General features: G+C 34.5%; 2 protein-coding genes across 4 annotated transcripts in view; one reads left to right on the forward strand and one right to left on the reverse strand.

The window, feature by feature from the left end:
- Positions 1 to 4,768, forward strand: part of LOC128179055 (calmodulin-like) — a 14,408-nt gene extending 9,640 nt beyond the window's left edge. The window contains exons 4-5 of one of the 2 annotated variants that reach the window (XM_052846543.1): positions 3,373 to 3,615; positions 4,007 to 4,768. In XM_052846543.1, the coding sequence (XP_052702503.1) occupies positions 3,373 to 3,615; positions 4,007 to 4,035 (272 nt within the window). In that variant the 3' untranslated portion in view covers positions 4,036 to 4,768. The remainder of the gene's footprint in view (positions 1 to 3,372; positions 3,616 to 4,006) is intronic. The other variant, XM_052846542.1, reaches the window with a different exon arrangement.
- Positions 4,769 to 5,023: 255 nt separating this feature from the next.
- LOC128179023 (phosphatidylinositol 3-kinase catalytic subunit type 3-like) lies at positions 5,024 to 20,855 on the reverse strand. 2 transcript variants are annotated; one of them, XM_052846489.1, is made up of 23 exons: positions 20,696 to 20,855; positions 17,765 to 17,953; positions 17,392 to 17,535; positions 16,853 to 16,976; positions 16,527 to 16,709; positions 16,325 to 16,396; positions 15,970 to 16,074; positions 15,772 to 15,864; positions 15,185 to 15,370; positions 14,768 to 14,901; positions 14,421 to 14,529; positions 14,194 to 14,261; positions 13,788 to 13,896; positions 13,300 to 13,416; positions 12,954 to 13,091; positions 12,617 to 12,745; positions 11,773 to 11,842; positions 8,798 to 8,947; positions 8,516 to 8,590; positions 7,786 to 7,954; positions 7,490 to 7,580; positions 6,893 to 7,018; positions 5,024 to 5,213 (listed from the first exon to the last, which is right to left on the reverse strand). In XM_052846489.1, the coding sequence occupies exons 1-23, from the start codon at positions 20,767 to 20,769 to the stop codon at positions 5,199 to 5,201; spliced, it is 2,670 nt and encodes an 889-aa protein (XP_052702449.1). In that variant the 5' UTR covers positions 20,770 to 20,855; the 3' UTR covers positions 5,024 to 5,198. The 2 variants fall into 2 exon arrangements, with proteins under 2 accessions (XP_052702449.1, XP_052702448.1); XM_052846488.1 differs by having other exon boundaries at positions 5,174 to 7,018.
- Positions 20,856 to 20,888: the final 33 nt, after the last annotated feature.

Raw genomic sequence — 20,888 nt, forward strand, 5'->3', positions numbered from 1 at the left:
GCGGGGTTCAAAATTTAACATGGAAATACATTGGAAAATGTTTAAAAATCTTCTTCTCAAGAACCACTGCACCAGAAATGCCAATATTTACACAAAAGCTTGTATTTATAGTGAAGATTCTAAATTGTAAAAATCGTGACCCCCGGACCAAAACTGGGGCCCCAGGCGGGGTTCAAATTTTAACATGGAAATACATTGGAAAAATGTTTAAAAATCTTCTTCTCAAGAACCACTGCACCAGAAAGCCAATATTTACACAAAAGCTTGTATATATAGTGAAGATTCTAAATTGTAAAAATCATGACCCCCGGACCAAAACTGGGGCCCCAGGCGGGGTTCAAAATTTATCATGGAAATACATTGGAAAAATCTTTAAAAATCTTCTTCTCAAGAACCACTGCACCAGAAATGCCAATATTTACACAAAAGCTTGTATATATAGTGAAGATTCTAAATTGTAAAAATCACGACCCCCGTACTAAATCTGGGGCTCCAAACGGGGTTCAAAGATTAACATAGAAATAAATATGATAAATGTTTTAAAATCTTCTTCTCAAGAACCACTGCACCAGAAATGCCAATATTTATACATAAGCTTGTATGTATAGTGAAGATTCTTAATTGTTAAAATTGTGACCCCCTGGCAAAAACTGGGCCCCAAAGCGGGGTTCAAAGTTTAACATATATAAGAAAAATGTTTAAAAATCTTCTTCTCAAGAACTACATTGTAACAGTTTGGGATATTACTATGTATACATCCTTGGCAATTGTAGATTTTAAAGTGTTAAAATCATGACCCCCGGACTAATACTGGGGCATCAAGAGGGGTTCAAAGTTTAACATAGAAATATATAGGAAACATGTTTTTAAAAAATCTTTTCCGAGAACTACAATGTCATTTTTTGTGAGATTACTTTACTTGGATCCTCAAATAATGAAAAATTTAAATTATAGAAGCGATCTAATACTGGGGCTCCAGGAGAAGGGGTTCAATGTTTCACATAAAAAGATAGGAGGGAACATGTTTAAAAATCTAATGGAGGAGAACTACAATGCTTCAATTTGTGAAATTAGTATGCAAGCATTCTCAAATTGTAAAGTTTCTAAATTGTGGAAGCCGTGACCCCCCAGACTAATATTGGGGCCCAAGAAGGGGTTCAAAATTAAAATAGAAATATATAGGGAACATGTTTAAAAATCTTCTTCTCAAGAACTACATTGCAACAGTTTGTGAGATGCAAGCATCATTGGCTATTGTAGATTCTAAATTGGTAAAACCGTGACCCCCGAACTAATACTGGGGCCCCAAGACCCCCAGACCAATACTGATGCCTCAAGTGGGGTTCAAAGTTTAACATAGAAATATATATCGAAAATGTTTAAAAATTTTCTTCTTGAGAACTACAATGCTACAGTTTGTGAGATTACAATGCAAGGGTCCTCAACTAGTGTAGTTGTTAAAGCCAACCATAAACCCCGGACCAATACTGGGGCCCCAGAAAGGGGTTCAAAGTTTAAAATAAAAATAACATATGCTAGGAAATAGAATGCTAGGAAATAGAATGTTACAAGGAACTGTTGTTCAGGTGAGCGATGTGGCCCATGGGCCTCTTGTTTTTTCTTTTGTCGATGTGCAACGACCTTTAATTACGAAATGTCAAATATTCTCATCTCCGTGAGTTTAGTTAAACCCGCATACCAAATGCAATGCAGTGTTAATTACTTAGGAACAAATTTCCCCCTTCACATAGTAAAAATAGTTGATTTGTTAGCATCGCTAACGTTTCCGGAAGACCGCTGGTTAATCATCATGAAGTTAACTATTTTAATAATATTTTAAAACAGTGATAATCACGATTACAATCGATTTAAAGTAAAAAATAAAAAAAGAACAAAAGTTGGCAATCTAATATGTACGGTATCGCAAATTGGTATATCGAAACTCGGCGGATAATCCTCATAAGCCAACAAAGAAATGTGCGAGTAAATTTAAAGAAAGAAGATGGAGGAATAACATGGTGCAAATGCCCACTGTTTTAAGCGCAAAATACAATTTCAAACTTAGTTTTTACCCCCATAAAAATCTATTTTTAATATTATAATACAATTTTGCGAATGCACAATTTCTAATCACATGTATAGTCGATTTGTATATTTTAACAATCCAATCAAAATTAGACCTTTCATCTTGTCTTGTCACCGGGTGATCGCGTCTTTTACTTTTCACGGGTAATCGCGTCTTTTACTTGTCACCCGGTGACCGCGTCTTTTGTTTGTCACCGGGTGATCGCGTTTTTTTTACCTGTCACCGGGTAATCGTGTCTTTTACTTGTCACCGGGTGTTCGCGTCTTTTACTTGTCACCGGGTGATCGCGTCTTTTACTTGTACCGGGTGTTCGCGTCTTTTACTTGTCAACGGATGATCAGTAGAAGACGCGATCACCCGTAGGTATCCAACGATGGGTGGTGTGGTACCCTCAACCTAGAATGCCAATTTTTTTTAAGGTTGCCTAAAATTTGGTGCCCTTTCCACTGAGCCATATCAGTAACAACAAAATTTTATATTTAAATTCTACATGCGACTTTGGCTACAAATTTACGGATTTATATTATTTTTCTAAAACGTTTAATGATTTGGATACCAAATTATATTTCTAATGTATATTTGATCATATCTTCAAGATTTTGTTGATTGAAAATGGTTTGTATTCTATTAGACTTTGACAAAAATATGGAGTTGAGACCCACTCTAAAAAAAAGGTAGAATTTGAAGGTGTTGGTAAGTATACTCCGATTCAGATCAATATAAATGTATCTCGAGTACCGAACCTGGATTGCAAATTAATGTTATGTTAAATAAACATTGCTTTGAACGATTAACATAATAACGATTTCCCAATTACTGTAAAAGTGTTTGTTACATTCTTCTCCGAGCCATGAAGGCGCATAGGGCCGGTGCTTATCCCCGGTTTCTATGGTGGTAAGCGGATGAGAGTCATTGACTCCCCCTGGATTGGACACCAGTCCATCGATCGCAGATTAATCCTCAGCGTACCCGCATGCCGGTACCCAATTTTCAGACCGAGACAATGTAGACAAAGTGCCTTGTCTAAGTGCACAAAACATCAAATGACCACAGCGGGGTTTGAACCAGCAACGCCCATAACCACTCCGCTCCAAAAAAAACCCCCTATTTCTATATATCTTAAACATGTCAAATGAGATAGAGACGAATGAAAGTTGATAATGCTTTTAGTTTGAAGATTAAAGTAGGTACATTGTACATTTATTCATAGTATTGTAAATTGTACCGTAATAGAAATGACAATAAAATATTTTTACAAAATCACATTTGCTGTCCTTTTTTTTCAGACAAAAAGATGGTGAACATTACGCAGCTTATGGAGGTCTTAGGACGGCACTGCTCCGAGTTTAATCCAATGGCAGACATGATGGAAGCCTTCAAGGTGTTCGACAAGAATGGCGACGGCGTGATTAGCGTGTCAGAACTACGTCACGTGATGAACAACCTCGGAGAGAGGCTGACAGACCGAGAGCTTCAGCAGATGTTCAGAAACGCCGATCAAGATGGCGATGGAGAAATCAACTTCAATGGTACTGATTATAAGAATCAATCAAATAATCTTGATGTAACAAAGTTCTTTTATTATTTTCAATGGAATCTTAATCAATATATCATTTAATGTTAAATCACAATGCATTATTTCGTGGCAACAGATTTTCGTGTATTACCAGGTATTTGTTTTGTTTTTACAATAAGTTGAAATGCAGTTTTTTTATCTATTCCCAATAAAAAATAAACATACATTAAACATATTTCGTTGAGGATATAGATTCTTATGTGAGGGGTATTGACTACTTCTACAAAAGTTGAGACTCTACGAATAGTAACGATATACGAGTATTATAAATAAGGTATATTCAAATCCATCCTCCAGTTTTTATATCTATCATCTTTGATTATCATTTTTTTTTTTCATTTCAGAATTCTTAAAAATGATGACGAACAGCTAGAAGATATGCTATGGGACTTTTAACTGTTATTTTTTCACAGATATCGATGAGAGTATGATACGACACAATTTCCTTTATAGCTATCCATGAACTTTACTAGTGTCTTATTTTAACACGGATAAATCAATGTTTATCTACAGACGGTCTAAGAGTATTGTCAACCTAAAACATTGATCAAGCACACAAAACAAAGCTTTACATCAAAGTTTAATGAGGAAATCCTCTTTCGCTTTCAGCCTGCTGTACAGTAGTAACTTTCTATTATTCATTCGATAAAAAAAGTTTTGTATATTTTGTTTGAGTATGTTATATGCAAGTGAAATTAAACTGCACAATTTTTAGTGTTGTTCATATTTGGAATTCCAAGTATTAAGGAAAAAAAATCCAATTTGTATTATAAAAACATTTAAGAAATAATGACTATTCCAATAATCACGTGTCTCCTCAATCTGACACACACACACAGATATCCCAGTGGTCACGTGTCTCCTCAATCTGACACACACACATATATCCCAATAATCACGTGTCTCCTCAATCTGACACACACACACAGATATCCCAATAGTCACGTGTCTCCTCCATCTGACACACAGGTATTGCAATAGTCGCATGTCTCCTCCATCTGACACACGGGTATTGCAATAGTCATGTGTCTCCTCAATCTGACACACACAGATATCCCAATAGTCACATGTCTTCTCAATCTGACACACAAACAGATATCCCAAAAGTCACATGTCTTCTCAATCCGACACGCACAGAGATATCCCAGTAGTCACATGTCTCCTCAATCTGACACACACAGATATCCCTATAGTCATGTGTCTCCTCAATCTGACAAACACAGATATCCCAATAGTCACATGTCTTCTCAATCTGACACACACAGATATCAAAAAGATGTGAAGTAATGATTAAAATCTAGTCAACTGTATCACTTGTAAAAGTACTTTATAAAGTCTGTTGCAATAACAAGTCACAAAAATATAAGTGAATTATAATTTATTTCTTTTCCTCCCCTAAAAAACCATAATAATATTGCATATATTTAACATCTTATTCTATAATAATAAAACTTATTTGTCAGTTTATAAAATAAACAGTTCATAAAATATTGCACATTTTTTCTTCATCACAGAAATGGTCCCTTTCATAGACTCCTATTTCCTCCATTTCTGTAAAAAAAAAATACAAATTGACTATTTTCCAAGTTTCTCTTTCAAGTATTTTATCTTTTAATACATATTCATGTATATCAAATAAAAGTATTTTATCTTATAATACATACATATGTGTACCTAATATAAATCACATACAAGTATTTTATCTTATTTATAGATACATGTTTATGTAGTATAAATCGAATACAAACAATCTGTATACTACACAATCACCGATAAGCCAGCATATTGTGTTGGGCACTTTAACCCATAGTGCCAATCATAGAAGACAACATACATTGATTAAGGGAACACTTGGGTCACACGTGGTAAAACAAGAGGCCCATGGGCCACATCATTCACCTGAACAATAAAATCAAATTGACAAAGTGTCTGAATAGCTTCACTATTTATCAAATGCAATACAAAAACCCAACTTCCCGGCAATAATAGCACTTTTCTGACCCATGGGGGTTCTGTATTATTCAAATTTGTATATTCTTACCTATCTTTTGCATCAACTTATTTATTTGTAGCTTATATTTTTTTCTATAAATTCCTACTTCACTACTTGTAATGTATGTATCCCCTGCCCACAAACTTGGACTCCTCTGTGATCCTCATGGATTACAGACCAATCTGATCTTGAAAATTTTCCAACTATCTTTCATCCATGATAATTTTACTCATGTAGGTCAGTTTTAACACTCTTTTTGATAAAGAAAAAAAATGTTTTTTCTGATAGCTGTAAACAAAGTGAAATTGTAACAAAATTTTGGTGGGCACAATTCTAGGTGTTTATGTAATAAAAAAAATCTACAGTACATATACATGCCTCAGTCTCAGACTCTCATGTTTTCATACCCTCATCTAACTATCACTTTTTTATTCAAGACAGTGACCACCTTGTGTTGTGTAGATGTATTTATAAGGTTTGATTAGTGCTTGCCCCTGGGCTATAGCATTTATTCTGTATCTATTGATTTGATTAATACTTGCCTGGGCTATAGCATGTATTCTGTATCTATTGGTTTGATTAGTACTTGCCTTGGCAATAGTGTGGACAGTAACCAAATGTTCTGTATAGGTTTAACTAGTACTTGCCTTGGGCTATTGTGTGTATTTGATGTACAGGGTTTGACTAGTACTTGCCCTGGGCTATAATGTGTATTTGATGTACAGGGTTTGACTTGTACTTGCCTGGGCTAAAGTGGGTATTTGATGTACAGGGTTTGACTAGTACTTGCCCTGGGCTATAGTGTGTATTTGATGTACAGGGTTTGACTAGTACTTGCCTGGGCTATAGTGTGTATTTGATGTACAGGGTTTGACTAGTACTTGCCTGGGCTATCGTGTGTTTTTGATGTACAGGGTTTGACTACTACTTGCCCGGGCTATAGTGTGTATTTGATGTTCAGGGTTTGACTACTACTTGCCCGGGCTATAGTGTGTATTTGATGTTCAGGGTTTGACTAGTACTTGCCTGGGCTATAGTGTGTAGGTTTGACTAGCACTTGCCTGGGCTATAGTGTGTATTTGATGTACAGGGTTTGACTAGTACTTGCCTGGGCTATAGTGTGTATTTGATGTTCAGGGTTTGACTAGTACTTGCCTGGGCTATAGTGTGTAGTTTTGACCAGTACTTGCCTGGGCTATAGTGTGTATTTGATGTACAGGGTTTGACTAGTACTTGCCTGTGCTATAGTGTGGAATCTCTCTACCAGCACTGGCATCATGGCCGACACGCTGCCGTCAATTACATTCTGCATGTACTGCACCGCCTCTTCATCTGTCAGGTGGAGAACAAACTTGTCCTGAACCTAGACCATCAAACAAGAAAAAAAATTAAGTTTATATATATCATCTTCTAAACAATGTGTTTATATATTTCTTTTTAATATATAAAAAAAACAATGATAAACATGTATGCACAGTTGTAATGAATCTTCCAGAAGTAATATGTAATGAATTATATTCATTTATACAAGAAGAGAGCAAAGGAAGGTTATCTACAATATGTAAATGCATGAAGTGTTCCAATCAAGTTTGTAGAGGTGTAAAACAAATAGCTTCAAAATTTAGTCATTATAACCTAAATCAATTATCAATGAGCATCGAAAATATAATAATCACTCCACGTGAAGATATTTTTAGCCTGAGTGCAACAAAAAATAAAATATTTATGTTAGACTTCAGATACATTTTGATGCAGGCAAACTATTCCATACAATTTTGCAAATTCTTTCAAATTGTTTTATGAAGTAGGTACTCCAATGCAGTAAATGGCTGACCTTTTTGACTGATTTATCAGGCTCTATAGCGATGTCTGGAATGTTGGCATTGACCATTAACGTGAACAGATTTAGAATGAGGTTGGAAGACCTGAAAACCATAATCATGTTAACTTTTACATCCTCCATATATGCTTCATTTTTACCAAAAAAGGTTTATAAAATATCACACAAACACACACACATGTTTAAGATTTTGTTTTTAAAAAGTACATTAATGTTATGTTGAACAAAGATAAATCAGATGTTGGAATTTGTAATATACACTTTCATGGTAATCATCAATCTTGAATAACCTTCTGATTGCAAGAAAAGCTGTGTAGCAGAGTTTCTTAAAATCATGGAAATGCTCAGAGTTTGGGCCGCCCATTCCGTCAATCATTTCTGTTGTCAGCTTCATCAGTGGGGGGAGGAGCTTGGGGTCCCGCCCAAGTATGAAGCCAAAGTCTACATGGAATAGCTTTCCTACAAGCAGTTTTAATTATAAGTAGTTTTTCACACACACTTTTCAATACCAAATGTTTTCCTTGCAATAAACAATATGAAAATAATTTAATGTTTATAAACACCAGTAATTACCGTAAACCAACTTTTATTCGCGTGCGAGAAATTTCTTATAGATTCGCAAGAGCCCAGTCCTTGGCATATGATTGTAATTACAAAACATATGTGGATAAGACTTGGTCTTAAAAATTAGCATTGCAAACCAATCTCAGGTTAGTCGCGAAATAAAGATGTTGCGAATAAAAATTGGTTTACAGTCCTCCTGTCATTTTGGTGACCCTGTCTTACAGTAGAAATTACTCAAAAGTTTCCTAAAATGATTTTACAAAGGTAAATTCATATATATTTTAGTAAACTGGTATTTTTGCATACATGCTTTAAAAATATAAATATAGTTATACACATATACATGCACATTCATCTATTTAACAGATTATTAACAGTACATAATCAGCCAAATCAAAATGATATTGATTGTAGAGTAAGAAAATAAGATATGAGTAACTTGTTTAGTAAATGTACCTGTCTTTGTCAGCAATAAATTATCGAAATGCCGATCTCCAACACCTAGCACATATGTTATGACACAGTAGCCAGCTGAAATATGAAAATAATTGACCATAAACCACTTGTTAATAGTTTTATCCACTGTTTTAAATTTAGCCACTGTGTTAAATTAAACAAAAATACATATCAGTAATTTCCTACATGTAATCTTTTTTAAGAACCTGTCTCTAAAATGTGCAAACAATTTTATTTTAATAATGACTATATACACGTAGAAGTCAGAGTAATCCCCCTTACCACAGCTCTTCACAAAATTATCCATGACTTCAGGTTGGAATCCGTATGGAGTGTTTTCACACGGGGCACAAATTTTGAAGAAGCTTTGGATGCCTGTGTGCTGATTGAGAACCTCTGCTACTGCCACAGACTCCACAAACTGGACAAAGCCTACAGGAAAATAACCATGCAGTCTGAATCAACAGTCTCATTAAAACTTAGATCCACAATTTTTTTTTTTGACATAGATAGAAAGTTGGTGAAATAATCAGCATCAATATCTTATTCCTCCACAGAGTGAGTGTGACATAGGCAATTGATTGTTCATTTGTAAATTAGAGCTTTCAGAATGTAAATGTACTTAGTGGAATATTCAATTCTGTAAGGGATCAATGTTGATACATATAAAAATTTGAAAGGAGGGAACACAGGGCGAAAAACCATCTTTAAGCAAGTCCTTAAAGGTGGCTTAAAGGTGACTTAAAGGAGCTTAAAGGCTATATAACCTTTAAGCCGCCTTTAAGTCACCTTTAAGCAAGTGCTTATAGGTCCTTAATGTCCAAACTTCTTTAAGCCACCTTTAAGCCACCTTTAAGCCATCTTTAAGCATCTTTAAGTGGCATTTACGCTCTCTTTACACTGCCTTTACACTGTCTTTAAGTGGCCTTTAAGTCAATATTGATCAAGCTGAACAATAAAAACATATATTAAATGCAAAAGCTCTTTTATAGAGATAAGAGGGGGTCATCCGAGTGATAATATAATTTCCAAGGAAGGGGGGTGTGTTCCAGGCGGTTTTAATCGTCGCTCCATTAAACACAGATCGCTATCATCAGCACCGCTCCAATGGACACAGATTGCCGTTATAAAATTCTTTATACTTTTTGGGGGTTTCAAAATTATTGTAGGGATGAGCGCAGTCTCTGTATCTTAATATGTGCATAAAACTAATTAAAGTATGTTTGTTTCCTATTATAAATTAATCGGTGAAAAAAATCTCAATCTCTCTCTCTCTCTCTCTCTCTCTCTCTCTCTCTCTCTCTCTCTCTCTCTCTCTCTCTGTTCCTCCGGTTATTAAACAAAATAAAGATAATGAACCAAAAATACATGATTTAATTTGATAATCGGTTTAAGGTTTGTATTTTTTTTTCAATTTTCATTATTTCTAACTCTAGATCTGCTAGATACATGTTAAAGATGAAAAAACTCTCAACTGCCTTTGTTATATCGGGCAGGATATTACTGCTTTGTTTGTCTAGACATAGTTTTGTTCGTTTGTGTATATCTTATTAGAGTCTATTGTTTGTCCAACTTAAGAAAACCCCTGGAACTAACACAGAATATACAAGATATACACAACAGTTGTGTCGTGTGCCCAGGTGCATGTTTGTGTATATCTAATTAAAGTCTATTGTTTGTCCAACTTAAGAAAACCCCTGGAACTAACACAGAATATACAAGATATACACAACAGGTGTGTCGTGTGCCCGGGTGCACGTCAGGGTTTCTAAAGGCGTTGAATCTTAGTATGTACGAGTATACGATAAGTCTAGTGAATAAAAGTTAATTTACATTTGTAATTCATTTTCAGAGTATTATTTCCTAGCTCTGGGTTTCAAAGATGTTACGTCTACAAATTAACGATACATGTATGTAAAAGTAAAATCTTGAGGCTAATTAATTAATGTACCGGTGATCATAAATAGGGGTTGATTATTTAAATATATGTATAAGGGTAAATATGTCAAATATACCCGGCCTGGCACATCATACAATTGTATATACAAGTCATTTGCAATTGCCACATGCAGTAAATACGTCACCGGTAATTGGTAATTTTGTTTGTTATAGAATTGATAGTTTAAAAATCATGTACATACAATTACATGTAAATAATTAAACATATTGGAACGGCGTCGCGATCATGAAAACCGGGAAATTGCGGGAAATTGAACAAATACCCTAATAGTATCAATGCATTTAATAAAAGAAATGATTTCATTTTCTTTCTTACATTTTTATAGCTATAAATTAGATGAACGTATATCTACTCGGTTTAAATTTATTAACTAAGAAAGCCTACTATAGTGAACCTAACGGTTTCCATTTAGGTATAATATATTTTTGCTCACTGAAGACCAGTTTCCGTATTTCATTCTAAATACACGCATGCATGTAATTTATAAATTAGATATAATTGATTGTTACAAACTGAATGGTTTGTCAAAATCTTTTCAAGTAAACACATTCAATACAGTGATTCAATATCCACTGATATAAAAACGCTCATATATATGTAAGTTGCAGTGGCGCAGAGGAAGCGTGGTGATGCTAGTAAGCTAAGGGTCCCGGGTTCAATTCTCCCCGTGGCCGGTGTTTTTTTTGGTGTTTTTTTTTTCATTTTTCTTTCTAGAACAAAAACCGTTTTAATACCTTTTCTTTCATAAAGTTAATACATTTTGTTGGAAATTAAGCACAATATTGAAATAAATTTTTTTTAATGGCTTAAAGGTGGCTTAAAGGTAGCTTAAAGGTGGCTTAAAGGTGGCTTAAAGAAGTTTGGACATTAAGGACCTATAAGTTGTCCTTAAAGGTGGCTTAAAGGTGGCTTAAAGATAGTCTTTAAGCTGCCTTTAAGCCATCTTTACGCTTTCTTTAAGCCATCTTTAAGCAACACATATAGCTTAAAGGTAGCTTAAAGGTGGCTTAAAGATCGTCTTTAAGCTACCTTTAAGCATCTTTAAGCTATCTTTAAGGAGAACTTAAAGATGGTCATTCATCCTGTGGAAGTTCATTATCTATATTATTGTCAGATATAATATCTTACCCTTAAAATGCTTTTCAACCTGTTTTAAAATCTAGCCAATCAATTCAAATCACAAAAAATGGTGTTTTTTTTAAATTCAATATTTAACGGAGGTGAAATAAATACATTTTACTTAATTTATTTGTACTTACACAGAACAGTATGAGTCAAACCTTGAACTTTCACTTACCATGCTTACAGCTGGTAGCAAGAACTTTGTAAGGAGTCAACTTTAAATCCAAATTATCTCTCATCAACAACTGAAAAATTAAAAAACATAAATCATTCACCATGTTCACCTGAATTCAAATGACATTTTAAGCACTGAAAGTACCAAGTACTCTAAATTCTTTTTTACATGAACATTTAAATAGGTTTTGTAGTCTTACCTTATAATTTCATAACCTTCACTGTGGTTTCATTAATATTCATAGGCATCAATTTCAAATATATAGTATAAAATGCATACAAACATGTAAAACGAACATGTAATACCACTAAAATTGTTGCCTCAAACCTTTTTCAGTGAACATTTGAATTTGTATATCACCTAAACAACAAATACCAAGTTTCAGTGAATAGTAATAAATTGAAAGTATATAAAATAGAAATGTAGATACAACTAGACAAACGTCTGTAGTGTAGACATTAGTGAACTTTCTAGACATTTGTCTCTAGGGTAAATAATGTACCCTCTGGACACTTATCAATAGTGCAAACACTAGGGTACATTCTAGACACTAGTCTCTAGTGTAGACATTTGTATACCTTCTGGACACCTCTCTCTAATGTAGACATTTGTGTCCTTTTTAGACACCTGTCACTAGTGTAGACAATAAAGTACTCTCTAGACACTCGTCTCTAATGTAGACATAAGTGTACTTTCTGGACATCAGTCTGAAGTGTAGACATTAGTGTACTTTCTAGACACCTGTCTCTAGTGTAGACACTAGTGTACTTTCTGGACACCTGTTTATAGTGTATATATTAGTGTACTTTCTGGACACCTGTCTCTAGTGTAGACATTGGCATACCTTGTCCATCAGAGTGATGATTTGCAGAATGAGGTTATCCTGTCGAAGATCATCCCCATGTTTGTACATGGCCATGTATTCCCCACCTTCCACCATTTTGAACACAAATTTACAAGGCATCAAGTTACTCTGTAAAATGATAAACAGTAAGATCTTTTAAAATACATAAATATAATGAGGTAACTCATGGCTTGTATAAAAATTGTGTGTCTAAAACAAAGGGTCTAGGAGAACACCAGTTTTCAGTGTTAACTTTTACACACGTGTTCAAGTAAAACAATACTACAATTCCTATGTTTCTTTTTCTGTTATACCATTATATATTTTTTAATCTTACTTTGAATAGAGTTGCTTTTTCTGGAATGATTCCACAAATTTTAATGTCTGGGTCAAGAGGTAGTGATAATGGCTCAAAGTTGGAGAAATCAAATTTACAGGCTTCTTGATCATGTAGTAGAGCCTGCAATCTCTCTATCTACAACATCAGTCAAGTATATTTTGAAGGGCATCTACTTACATGTGCTGTCAATACATAGCAAATAGAAAAGTACTGGTAAAGGCACATAATATGAAAATTCAGTCTTAACCCTTCATCCACTTCCTACATTGTAGATAGATGTATTCATATAAAAGTACATGTATATGCATACTGTACATATTTCATGGTACATCTCAATACTCACTTTTTTCTTTCTATTGCCGCTTTCCCTGGTTACAATTTTGACTAGATCCACCAGCCTGTCTATAAATGTCTGCTGCCGAGCAATCATGGAGCGTCTCTGTCTAGATTCATTACTCTCCTGGAAAAGGTAAACAATGTTTGTATTGTTGCATGACTGTTCATGTATATTGTATCTATATATCTTGTATTGTAAGATGAAAATACATGTATGTTACATCCAATTATCTCTCAGTTCTACACAAATGTATGGGAATTACAAGTACAGATTTGAATCACACTACACAAGTTAGGATCTACATTTCTTTGCAAAATTACCAAATATGTATGTGTAATGAATTTTGTTTTATATGGAATTTTAATTGAATTCTTAAAATCTGGATGTAGAGTAAACTGTAAATTCAAGTAAAGCCCCCTATACAATGTAACAGATATGCAACAATAAATCCTATTCTTTATGATGTAATACAACAAATGGAGCCATTTGAATACCTTGAACAGAGCCTGCGAGAACCTCTTCAAAACATGCTGATACATTTTGGTCACTTTGGAGTCTTTTACATCAAGGCCATTGGGGTCTACACACTCCACCGACAAGTACCTTAAAACAAGCATGGACATATCACACTGTACAAGTTCAATATACCGTGTAAAGACTAACTGAAAAATACAATATTGCTCAGGTACATAATCACCATCGTTGTGATCACTCGTGGGTATACAAAGATGGTACATCTTCTGAGCTAATGTTTATTGTTTGTAAAACCCGACTTTAAATAAATATTATCTTATATCTAAGATTAACTCATTGTATACCGGTAATTCATAAGTAAATAATAATGGAAAAAATTGAAAAAGGATCAGTGAAATTCAGAAGAATGAATAAATATAACCATACCAGTAGAAGTAATTTGCAAGAGATGTATTGTTACATGCACGGGAGATCAGAAAACTGGCAAGATCCATCTGAATGAAAAAAATTCACATATTCAGATATTGATTACATTTTTGTGAATGATACTTTACTTTTTGTTCCAAGTGTTTTTAACTACAAAAATATCTAAAATATAAAAATGCGCATCTCAGCAACATGTAATAAGGATTCTAGGATTGTTGAGGTCCTACCTCTCTCTCTAGCTTGGACTCTGGACTTTCAGACTGTGAGGGAGATGATCCTCCCAAGGCATGCAAGATTGATTCATTGGAAGATGCTCTGGACAGAACACTAGTAGTCCTGCAAAAAAAATGTGCCACTTACAAGTACATTGTATAATGTTTAATCATCATCTGCAGGTTCTGTACACGATTTATACATTCACTTCTTTGAGTATCAATATCTCACAGCCAAAAAAGAAGATCAAGAAAATTAGATTTTAAAAATCCAAACCTCATATCTGAATTAAATGGTACAACGTTTGTAAAAAAAAAAAACAAAAACAAAAAAAAACATCCATTATATGATTACACTGTACCTGGTTTTTTCAGGTGCACTTGTGTCACTGACAGAGTCCTTCCTGTCTACTATGCTGTCATTGTATCTCATGATCTCCTCAAAGTCCTCATACTTCAGGGCCTGAACCAGTTGGAGCAGATACAGCAAAAGATCCTGGAGAGGCACCAAAAAGATATTAATCTTTATTACTCTAAATAACTGTACAATGTACATTACTCTAAATAAGTGTATAATGTACATACTTCAATCTACCAACTTTTAATTCTTCTTTCTCATTTGACATGCCGTATATAGAAATATTTTAGCGAATTTATTGTAAAAAATTGCAAAACTAAAGTACATGTACAATATTCTTTCATTAACATGGTTACATTTTTATGACTGTGGTAAGGGGGTCAGAAAAAATGTGAATGTTATGAAATTATCCAGCAGATACCTGATCATCGGCCTGCCTGAGTCGGGACACAGCGTACTTCCTGACCGTGGGGTGCGAGAAGGCTGGGGAGAGAAGTTCCAGGGCATCCTCCACATCCATGGGACTCCAGCGGGTAAGGAGTTCTATCCCCTGACGGGATTCCTGAGGTTGTTTCCAGTTCACACACTTCAAAAACTTTGTCAAGGCCTGTAATAGAGTTTGATTTCTAGGTTAACAATACCAATCTGACGGGTGCAATCATGATAATAGATATAAGAAAAATAGCTGATTTATTTTTCTGGCAAACAGGCATAGGTTATAATTCCATATACACTGTAGTCCATAACAAATTATTGATAATTTTCCATTAAAAAAATACTTAAAACACTTTGAAATTATGTAAATTAAGATCTTTTATGATCTAAATTGTGCAAAGAAGAATTTTGAAGAAAAGGCATTCAGATACATCACTCCAATTTGATACATGTAGTCCACGATAGGGATTCACTCTCTCACTTTTTCAACCTGTTCAACTACAGGTAGAGAGTAGAAATTTCAATATAGCACTTCAAATCACTGCATTGATAGTGCAGCATCTTTTACTCTACCTTTTTCTGGTTACATAGGTAAAACCTAAATTTCCACACCAAGTCTTCCTCTTCAGATGTGAGAGTTTTAGTGGGTGGATAGCGGACAATTTCCTGTAGTATAAAATATATCATTTTTACAATGGACCATATATTGGTACTGAGATTTGAAACTTTTTATAATAATAAAAGTTGCCAAAGACAGACAAAGATTATTACATGGAGTAGATTTCTGGTTTTGGCATCTGGCTTCATGTCTCTATCCGTTGGACCACTTCTCAAACTCCTGGCCAATCTGTGGTGTTTACTTTCCACCAAATTTTCCTTTGAAAAAAATAAGAATGATGATGCAAAAATCATAATTAACTAATATTAATTAACAAATATAATGTACATGGTGCAGATTTCTCACACTAATTTGGAACTGGCACCGTTGATTGCATTGAATAATTCTTTCATTTTGAGATTTTATTAGAAAATTAAATATATATGGTATTCAAGGATAATAACATTATAATCATGGTGAGTAACACCAAATATTAATTTCTTTAAAATAATTATCTTTAATATATACCATGTCAATTTCTGGATCAGGCACTTGAACTAAATCAGGTATTGTTTTGTAAACCAAAGGTTCATCTCCATCCTGGTCAAATTGAAATTGAAAAGAAGATAATGTATCATGATAAAATTCTTCATAACAAATAATTTTGTTTTAAAAAAATAATTTTATATAATTACCAGATATATTTTTCAGTGAAAATTCTTTTACATACCTTTTCAAAGTAGACAACTGAGTACTCGATATCTTCATAATGTATGAGGGGGAATTCAATCATCAGATACATAAACTTGGAGTCCCTTTTCTGTTTTTCATTGATCATTTCAATTTCACGGAATGTAAGCCGATCTAACCAATCTACTTTTAGCATGTGGCCATCTCGGTGTTTCTTGCTCAGCTATAATAAATTAAATATGATGCAGCATGTACATGTTATTTCCTTTAGCAAGATACAGGGAAAATCAAAATTTTCTAAGTTTCTTTAATTGAAATTGTATTTCATTGTAAATTTAGGGAACAATAGATTTTCGTCCTCATTACCTTGGCTAATTTGCTCATTTGGTCCTTGTGATCCTTAGACTTCCCTGGGGTGGTGGAGTTTGAGCTGGGGTCAGGGAGCATGTCTGGCCACACCTTCAAATCATGCATGCCTTGTCGGTAGGTTCTAAAGGGGACATTGGAAAAAGTGATTGTAGTTTTTACAAGAATTACATGGCATAAACAGGTACCTATTCCCACATTAATTGATTCAATATTCCTTTTATCTATGATTATTTCATTCATATTTGCTCCAAAAATCAAATTATGTTGATTCATTATCAATAAACAAGTATGGTAATCATTTGGCTGTAAATTTGCCATGTAGAAATAAACATATTCTTCCTTTGATAAGCGCAATAGACAATTAAATACCGGTACATGTACAACTTTTTCACACAAGAAGAATCAGGTAAAACTCTTTTCTTGGAAAGAGCTACACTGTGTTGTGAGAGATGTGGTATTGTAAATGCACGGTTTTAGAGTGCTGGATTTCTATTAAGCCATATAACACAGGACTGGGGTACAAATTTTCATATTACCCTCTTTTTCCAAACAAAGGAATAACTGTGCTGCCTACAGGAATGGACTTATTGGTTCCATAAATGTCCCAAATGGTTAAACTAAGGATGGCGTTCCTTGGAAGATCACTGTACTTGACAGGAAGTGTTATCCATTCATTCCAACTGTAAAGAAATTCCATAAGATCATTGAGTTAAAATCAAAATATCTTCATATTTCTTTTCTGCAGTCAACAGACAAAAAACTGTCAATAGTCGATGACAAATGTTCGGTTTGACAAAATTGACAATTAAAATTCAGGATTTGATAAGTTTTAATTATATGGTTTTATTACTTGCATTTTTGCAATATCAAGAAACATATAAATTACACCAGAAACTACACTTGGCTTACTTCCATCTAGTGCTGAATGCTTTGTAGGAGGTGCTCATTGACAGGGAGAGTGGGTGTCCATCTGCAAACACCTGACAGGTAACGTACAGGTCAGAACATTCCTCTCCATACACCCCAGAAAACTTCAGCATAGGGTCATCCAGAAGTTCTTTGTAGTCAGGCCTCTGCCGCTCTCCCTCCAGTGTCCCTCTGGACATCAAAAATTAATTATAAAGGACATACATGAAAACATTTAAAGCTGCTTGGTCCGATTTTATATCAAATTTTATGCACGCTTTTAAATGATGGCTATGCTTAGTATATGTATAATAATAGACATTGCAGTAGTTTTACCAATCAATTATGCCAAATTTCAATGAAGAAAAATATGTACAAAATTTGCTAACAAAACAAACGACATTAAAAGGTACCGCGTTACTTCGCCTCATGTTAAATTTTACCCCTGACGACGAGACGGGTATAGTTGTATTAAGAATTTGACATCGCTTTAAATAAAAGTCGAAATGATCAGACAAATTACAAATAAACATGTGTACATTTTGTTCGCTAATATTTCTAAAGTCTGTTTTTTTTACAATTGACGCATAGCAAGCGGGTTGAATAACCCCAATCATTTGGGGGACGAAACCAAGCGGTTTCCTTTTTTAAACATTCCCGTGATGCATTTTGGTTTGTTTTTTCGTTTGCTCAAAGAGAAATTATTTTTATTTACTTTAAATATTTCTAACTTTGAAAGGAGACTGATTCTGCTGGTGTAAATAGGAGAAAGTCCATAACTCTCTAAGATAAAATGATTTGTATGAAAAAAAATTTGATACTGTAATTACAAAAACAAGAGGCCCAGGGGCCACATCGCTCACCTGAGCAACAATTGCCTTAATTCTGATCAAATTAGCATTACAGTATCAAAATATCTTGACAACTAAGTACAGTAGATCTTGCTAAAAAAAATTGAAAATCTGCCAATTTTTTTTTGGTAAATACCAAGCCCCTTTTGTTGTTGTACCTGTAAGAAGATTTTTCCCTATTCCTATATACCCCTTCCCCCCCCCCCCATTTTGTGGCCCCACTTTTCTCAATGGAATCATGGTTTCATCAAACTTAAATCTGCATAACCTGTGCTTTCACACTAAGTACTGAGTTTAGGACCGAAAACTTTCCCAGAATATTTTTACAGATTTTCTCTATATATTCGTATGTATAAATTCAAACCGCCATCACGGCCCCGCCCTACCACTAGGGACTGTGATTTTGCAAACTTGAATTTACACTACCCAAGGATGCCTCTACACAAGTTTAAGCTTTTCTGGCCAAATAGTCTTTAAAAAGAAGATTTTTAAAGATTTTCTCTATATATTCCTATGTAAAAATCCATCCCCCATTGTGGCCTCACCCTACCCTTGGACTATTATTTAAACAAACTTGAATCTATACGATCTGGGGGTGCTTCCACTCAAATTTGGGCTTTCCTGGCCTAATAGTTTTTAGAAAAAGATTTTTAAAGATTTTCTTCATATATAAAAATTTATCCCCCTATTGTGGCCCCACCCTACCCACAGGGACCATGATTTGAACAAACTTGAATCTACACTACCTAAGGATGCTTCCATTTTAATTTGAGCTTTCCTGGCCTAATGGTTTTTGAGAAGAGCATTTTTAAAGTTTTTCTCTATATATTCCTATGTAAAAATCCATTCCCCCATTGTGGCCCCACCATACCACCAGGGACTATGATTTGAACAAACTTGAATCTACACTACCTGAGAATGCTTCCACTTTAATTTGAGCTTTTCTGGCCTAATAGTTTTTGAGAAGAAGATTTTTAAAGATTTTCCTATATATTCCTATGTAAAACTTGATCCCCCTATTGTGGCCCCACCCTACCCCCTGGGGACAATGATTTGAACAAACTTGAATCTACACTACCTGAGGATGCTTCCATTTTAATTTGAGCTTTTCTGGCCTAATAGTTTATGAGAAGAAGATTTTTAAAGATTTTCTCTATATATTCCTATGTAAAACTTGATCCCCCTATTGTGGCCCCACCCTACCAACAGGGACCACGATTTGAACAAACTTGAATCTACACTACCTAAGGATGCTTCCACTTTAATTTGAGCTTTCATGGCCTGATAGTTTTTGAGAAGAAGATTTTTAAAGATTTTCTCTATATATTCCTATGTAAAACTTGATCCCCCTATTGTGGCCCCACCCTACCAACAGGGACCATGATTTGAACAAACATGAATCTACACTACCTGAGGATGCCTCCACACAAGTTAAAGCTTTTCAGGCCTAATAGTTTTTGAGATGAAGATTTTTGAAAAATACCAACAAATTTTAAATAATTCTCAATTATCTCCCCTTTTAAGAGGGCGTGGCCCTTCTTTTGAACAAATTTGAATCCCCTTCACCTAGTGGTGCTTTGTGCCAAATTTGGTTGAAATCTGCCCAGTGGTTCTTGAGAAGAAGATGAAAATGTGAAAAGTTTACAACGACGACGACAACGACAATGACGACAACGACAGACAACGGACAAATTGTGATCAGAAACGCTCACTTATGCCTTTGGCTCAGGTGAGCTAAAAATCGGACCAAGCAGCTTTTACCACGGGCCCTGGAAGTTATTGTAAATATATTGCATGTGCATTACTTTTTATACATGCACATTCAATATATTTTCAATAACTTCCAGGGCCCGTGGCTTTTACTGAAGAAGTTTTTGAATAATCATTACTGGCGTGCCAGTACTGTACATTGTTCATTTAAGTTTCATTCAAAATTCTAAAATGATATCTTTAAAAAATTGACAACAAATCACATAAAAGCTAGAAAAAGAGAACATAGTTTTGATTATCATATATCCTGGTGGTCACTTTTCAAACAACAATAAATTTTACATTATTTTTCTGTTGTTTCAACTTAACTTACATCTTAATTTGAAGATTTACATCTAGATCACAACTGTAAACGTAATGAAATCGATCATTCATTTCCCCCATCATGATTTAAGTCATTTTTGCTTCCAATGACCAATCTTCTAAAAAAAAAAATATGGAGAAAATTCTAACTGTGAAAAGTAACTGGTGCGCTGGCTGATTCGATTCGTACTTCTTTTTGATCG

Source organism: Crassostrea angulata, chromosome 3, assembly GCF_025612915.1.
Source record: "Crassostrea angulata isolate pt1a10 chromosome 3, ASM2561291v2, whole genome shotgun sequence".
Classification (NCBI taxonomy): Eukaryota; Metazoa; Mollusca; class Bivalvia; order Ostreida; family Ostreidae; genus Magallana; species Magallana angulata.

Excerpts from the sequence above, each read along its gene's own strand:
- LOC128179023 (XM_052846488.1), bottom strand. The coding sequence starts at position 20,769 with ATGATGGGGGAAATGAATGATCGATTTCATTACGTTTACAGTTGTGAT. Across the intron at positions 17,536-17,764 it reads GCATTCAGCACTAGATGGAA|TTGGAATGAATGGATAACAC; the intron begins GTAAGCCAAGTG and ends ATTTCTTTACAG. Across the intron at positions 7,019-7,489 it reads CTGATAAATCAGTCAAAAAG|GTTCAGGACAAGTTTGTTCT; the intron begins GTCAGCCATTTA and ends TTGATGGTCTAG.